The sequence below is a fragment of the Cicer arietinum genome, chromosome 1 (assembly GCF_000331145.2).
Source record: "Cicer arietinum cultivar CDC Frontier isolate Library 1 chromosome 1, Cicar.CDCFrontier_v2.0, whole genome shotgun sequence".
In the NCBI taxonomy this organism is placed as follows: Eukaryota; Viridiplantae; Streptophyta; class Magnoliopsida; order Fabales; family Fabaceae; genus Cicer; species Cicer arietinum.
In genome coordinates, this window is record NC_021160.2 from 25,927,081 (window position 1) to 25,933,610 (window position 6,530).

The 6,530-nt window shown below is 32.8% G+C and overlaps 1 protein-coding gene across 1 annotated transcript; it reads right to left on the reverse strand.

The window, feature by feature from the left end:
• Positions 1-1,070: 1,070 nt before the first annotated feature.
• LOC105853017 (golgin candidate 5-like) lies at positions 1,071-2,619 on the reverse strand. Its single transcript, XM_073367032.1, has 5 exons — positions 2,190-2,619; positions 1,997-2,080; positions 1,840-1,905; positions 1,441-1,750; positions 1,071-1,359 (listed from the first exon to the last, which is right to left on the reverse strand). Exons 1-4 carry the CDS (start codon positions 2,229-2,231, stop codon positions 1,634-1,636), a joined length of 309 nt encoding a protein of 102 aa, XP_073223133.1. The 5' UTR covers positions 2,232-2,619; the 3' UTR covers positions 1,071-1,359; positions 1,441-1,633.
• Between the last annotated feature and the right edge of the window lie 3,911 nt (positions 2,620-6,530).

A 6,530-nucleotide genomic window follows, 5' to 3' on the forward strand; every position in this document is an offset into this window, starting at 1 on the left:
AACTCATCCTAGATAGTTCCATATACTCACTATAACATGTTGTCGAAGTATCCTCTTGTGCGTAGATTTGATTCAGTTGGATTTACAAATGATGTAGTGTGAAATTATTCATGTGAGTTGTCATCAGCTCGAAGGAAGCACAACTTGGGAAAATTCTATCATAGATGTGATGGTATATGTGTGGTGATTATAAAGTTATTTCCCATTAGGATAATATGATGCTCAAAGGTGACAATTATTTGACATGACTTATCACCAATGTTTAATGATTATGTTGAGAGTACCGTTTGTAGTTAATGCTTACAGATAGAAAATTTGGAATTAATGGTGTTCTTGGTATCTTGTTTTGTCTTTTGATTTGCAAATCCAGATAAATTGTACATGCATCTACAATTACTACAAGAAAATTGACTTATAGTGACATACACCATTTGTCACTAAAAATAAAAAAAATTGTAGGTAAAGTTTAATAATACTTTGAGCGACAGTTGGTTCGGCTGTCAACTTTAAGGGGACGTCTTGCTATGCTTTGAGGACTGTCACTACATGTTTTTAATTTCTACCTACAATAATGATTGTCATTAAAAACTAGATAAATATAAATAAAGAATTGATCTATTTATATGTTATTGTCTATCACTAAAAACTAAATAAATATAAATAAAGAATTTATCTATTCCTACGGTATTGTCTGCCACTAAAACTTATTATTTATTAAATTAAATTTATTTTATCTCCCTATTAATTGTAATTCTAAATTATTAATACTAGTAAATTAAATTTAAATTTCTAATTTATTTTTATTAACTAATGCCATTGAAACATGTAATAAAATATAATTTAATTTTACTAATTCTATTAAAACAAACAATAAATAGTTGTTTTGTTCTAAAAGATTCAATAAACTTTCAAGAATAGCCAGAATGAGTTTCTTAACATTTATTGTAATAAATTGAAAACTAATTTCATAAAGGACATTAATCACCTTCCTAAATAAAATACATTATATAAATACTCCGAAAAGTTTTTGTTATGAATATAAAAAGTAAATAATGAAATAGGGGGTCCAAATCCAATCCAAACAGTAAGTTGGTATTATGCTAGACCTTAAATGACTCGCCTAAAGGCAACAAATCATACCAAGCGCGACATATATGAAACAAGTTCACCCTCCTTCTGACGAAGTGCAACCTCAAAAGAACTGGGTGTCATGCTCTTCATATAGTAAGGACACGTACTTAGTTCTCGTGGGTAACCATTCAGAAAAACTGTTAGATGAATCCAACGATGCTTGAAGAAAATAGCTTTCTTCCATGCTTCCATGGGAGCTTGCACTAGAGATTTTACGAGACAATTTCCCTACATCATAAAGTATATTATTGAAAATATGACAGACAAGAGAGCTGAGCCAAGTGATGAAAAAGAAGCAAAGAATCACACCATTCTCAAAAGCAGAATTATGCTTTGTTGTGGGAGTTTGATCTGATGGTGGCATAGAATGAACACGGACGGTCCTCTCCATATCTGATCGAGCAGCCTTTTCTTTTTCTATATCCTGGAAGAAAAAAAAACGAAGTACTTGATTTAGGAATTTAAAAAACAATATTCCCCATGGTTCTAATAAGACATGACTTCATTCAAGAAATTGTAGAACCTGAGCCTCAACATTAATTCGAGACAAGGTTTGAGATAAGTGGTCATTCATATATCGCTCTTTTAGCTCGTTAGTGGCAGCTTTAGCCCCGGCTTCCTGTAAAGTCCATTGAAAAAGATATAGAAACACAATAATATCCACTAGGAAATATTTTTAAAATGAAAATAAAAAAGTATTCTAGAGACCGGAAGTCGAGAATTTAGAGATCTTTCAACTGTCGCCCAAGCTTCAGATCTTCTGGCATTTGTTTCCTGTTATCAGGTGAATTCTAGTCTCGAACAGAACCCAGACAGGAGAACATAAAACAGAAGGAAAAGCAATTCACGGACATATGTTTATTACCTGCATGGCTTCAATTTGCCTTAAAAGAGGCCCTGTGGATTCTAGAACTTGTGTAATCAGTTCTTCACACCGTCTTTCACTTGCCTATGGAAAACAAGTCAAATTAGAAAACTACCAAAAGCACAAATAAGCAAAAGCATCATCCTCCAAAAGTCAAATAATTGAAAGACATGGAGAGAGCATGGGAGCAGACCTGGTTACGTTTTTGAAGATCCTCAATGTCTTTGTGAAGCATGTCTTCTTTGAATACAGCTTGAATAGAGATGAAGGGAACAAGTGAATTATAAGCAATATCCCAAGAAATTCAATTAGTAAAAAGAAAGACAGAGACATCAAACACAACAAAAACTTGTTGTTCCTTTCTACTTAGAGTTTGTCTCAACTCTTCAAGTGTCTGGACTAGCATAGATTCATGTTCCTCGACTTCTCTTAGACGAATCTCTAGATCAATTCTTGCTTAATTATTTGCTTAAGCCTCTGCTAATGCTTTAGCCTCCTTAGCAGCAGCCAAAGCATTAGTGTAATACTTTTTTGTGCTGCAAGTTCATTTTGATGTTTTTCTATTGTCCCTCTTGATACTTTCTACCTTATTCTCCTCTATCTGGATTGCATGACATTAACCAAACAGCAGCTTAAATTATAAATTCATATAAATATTAGGATTGTCAACACCTTTAAAAAGGAATTTGATACTTTCTAATGAAATAGATGATACACAGTAGCACACAAGAGTAAATCAGAAATTAAACTTAAGATTTAAAAAGAAACATTACATTTACATATTTGCAATAAGTGAGATGGGTTTTTTAAAATAAAGCTATATCATGGAGAAAATCTTATGCAACAGAATAATAACTTCAAAAAAGTTGCAAGCAAATATTAACTTAAATTAATTCTCTCGGTATTCAGTTACCTGAAGTTTAGTAGTCAAACCTTTTTTCTCCTCCTCAACATCTCTAATCTAGCTTTCATGAAAAAAGGTAAATATACGGTTTATTATATACGCATAGAAGAGGATTTAAGATTGTAGGAAAATACAATTAAAACGGAGACATTAAATATACGGGTTATGTTTATTTTGGAGATGTAGTGTATTTTGATACCGCACTAATAAGACTATTTGCTTATTTCATTGGATTCAACCATTATAGAAGAAGTGTTATTTCCAACATTGTTATACGATGAAAATACTGCATCATTTGAATGGTAGTTCAAGTCTTTTCTTAAGGCAATGTGTGAAAAAAGCCAAATACAATTTTCACATATCAATATGTTGCTTTGGCAAAATCAATTTCAAAGGTTCCTAAATCATATCATCATTTATGCTTATGGAAATTATATCATAATGCACTAATGAATATTAATCATGTCTTTAAGAGGTCATATTATTTTGCTAAAGATTGTGAAGCTGCATTTATGACTTCGAGTATGAGGATGACTTTCCATCTGCTTTGAATTGATCACTTGACAAGCAAGGCCTTCACCAAAATAAATGGTTGCAAGATTTCAATGTGAAAAAACAGAAATGGGCTTTAGTATATGGGCGAAACACATTTTTACCTGGTGCTACAACAACACAACTAAATGAGAGTGTCAATGGTCATTTAAGCCTTTACATGAAGTTCACTTATAATGTGTAATAACTTTTTACACTTTGAAAGGTTGGTAGAGGGGTTGTGATATAAGGAGGTAGACTCTGAAACCAAAATTGGATATTAGCGATAATAACTAAGGAAAATACTTTGGATATTCAGAGCATTGCTCCAGTAAATATCCTAAACTCTTAATTAAGAATAACAACTATTAAATGCCATTCGAAAACGTAGGGAATAAATGTATTATGACAAAGAGTCTAAGGAAAAATAATTTTAGATTGCTCCAAATATCCCACTATAAGGGGGAATCCAAAAACTACAATTGCCGGCTAATTCTTTCTAGAACTTAATTATACTAAGTATAAATAATAAAAACTTGTTATTTAACTAAGTAACATGTTGTCTCAATACCCCCTCATTTAGGAACACTCTTGTCCACAAGGGTGAAAGTCATAAAATGTTTGCAAGAGATCAAAGTAGTACTCCCACGTCGCCTGCTCTGGAGGTTCGTTATTCCACTTAACTAGAACCTTTGTAACTGCTATACGGCCGTGCTTCACCATTTTTGTTTCCAAAATAGCTTTAAGTGTTTTGTCCTGCTTGTTTGCATCTACTGGTATAGAAATAATGGGTGTAACTGTTGGGTTGGTGCATAACTTTAATTAAGAAACATGAAAAACATTATGAATCTCAATAGAAGGGTAAATTCCAATTTATAAGCTACTTGACCCACTTCATCAACCATGTTAAAATAGCCAAAACAAATTGGCAGCAACTTGTGATGCACATGCTGTTTGGCAGACATGTGAGAAATACAAAATCACCAATCTCAAACTTTCTGCCACTGCAGTACTTGTCAGCTTATTGAATCATTCGATTTTGAGTCCAAAGCAGATGAAACTTCATAAGCTTAATGGCCTCTTCTCTAGCTAATAACAAATGATCAACCGTAGCATAACTTGAAGCACCCGGAAAGTATGGAAGATGTATAGGGGAGGCTACACATGTTGATTATTATGACCTCGAAATAATCAGAATATATCAGTCTTTAACAAATTAAAGCAATATAGAAAATCGAATACGTCTAGCATACAATTAAGATCGAACATACAATCATACGATGCAAGATTTATTCAGATTCATACACACAGCGAAATTAGAATGCGGCATACAAGATTAACAATTAAAAGTAAAAGGATAAGGGATAGAATGCACCAAGGTTTATCCTGGTTCAGTTGTCAATCAGACAACCTACATCCAGTCCTGACAATCCAACTGGATTTCAGCTTTTTTCTCCAATAGAAAGAATTGTGATTTGTTTACAGATTGTCCAGTTTCCTCGAAACCTATCTATCTAACACAATCTCTCTCCTATTGCTTAACCCCTTGATCCTTGCAGTCACTCGGCAGACTCACACAAGATCAAGTCAAGCTCCTTCTTGATGAGGCCTCTCACCCAAGAAGATCGCCACAAGTTTCTCGCTGGATTTTTCGCAGTCGTTTCTTTTTAGAGTATTTGTTACAAACAAAATAAAAGAAGTACAAAAAGTGTCTTCAATCTTGATCAATGTATCTCACACGAATCTGGTTGTTCAATGAGTATTTATGAGAACATTGTCCTTTCTCTCAAGAATATTTTTTCAGCTCTCTCAATGATTATGGATAATCTTTTTGGTCTTGATCTGAAAAAGGCAATATCAGAATGTTAACAATATGTTCTTAAGAGTTCTTCAGTGTTTTGAAGTATATTCAAGTATTAAGATGTGTTATATTGTGTTATTGAGAAAATGATTGAAAACAGTTTATATAGTTTCTGAAAAACAACTAATAAATCGATTTATCAATCGATTCATTAAAGTGATAAAATAGGTCTAATCGATTTGCCAATCGATTATCGCGAGTCTTGTTTTTCTTGAATCTTGAAACTACATAAACTAATCGATTTGCCAATCGATTCTTTTTAAAAACACTTTTCAGTAAATTATGTGCAGAATTATATGAATCGATTGCATAATCGATGTCAGGTGTTTTGTTCCAATAAAAATCACACCAATCGATTACTTAATCGATTTACTAAGTCTCATAATCGATTTACAAATACACAGAATCGATTTGGCCACAAACTGAAAGTTCACTGTGATTTCAAAATATTTGTTTCAATCGATTTTCCAATCGATTGTGTTTAAAACAGTGACTTAGCTATTTTCATGTTAATCGAAGTTTCAATCGATTTGGTAGTATTTGCCTGAAAATTTCTTACCAGGTGTTTAGTTCAATCGATTTCCCAATCGATTGAAACCAAACTTAACATGATTGAAATTCTCACAATAGATTGTCCAATCGATTGTGTTTGTCACAGGTCGTGTTACTTTTCAAGTATTATCTAAGCAATCGATTTGCCAATCGATTAGGCTAGAAAATGGATTGTCCCTGTGACTTTCCCAATCGATTTGTTTCAATCAGTTTTACTTTGTGATGTGCACAATCGATTTGCCAGTCGATTTGCCAGTCGATTAGCCTGTAAAACAGGTTGCCACTGACTTGCACAATTTTTTATTTCTGATTGTGCCAGTCGATTGCCTAATCGATTGTGTAACCACAAACAGTTATGTTTCCTTACAACCCTTTTTATGAAATCGATTTGCTCAGTAGATTTGTTGATTTCTTGAGTTCCAAGCAATTTGTCTCAAGTGTGTAGGGTTGAGTTTTTGTTTCTGAAATCTTGCTTAGTTAAAATGTTAGATTTATCATATGATGTATGAACATTGTATGTTTGTTAATTATGTCAAAATTAGGATTAAAAGGACTAAAGTCCAACAATCTCCCCCTTTTTGCATAAGTGACAAGCATACAATTTTAACTTGAGTTGAGCATTTCAAGATATAATATTAACAACAGATATATTTTCATAGCATCATATGTACCATTATCAGATCATA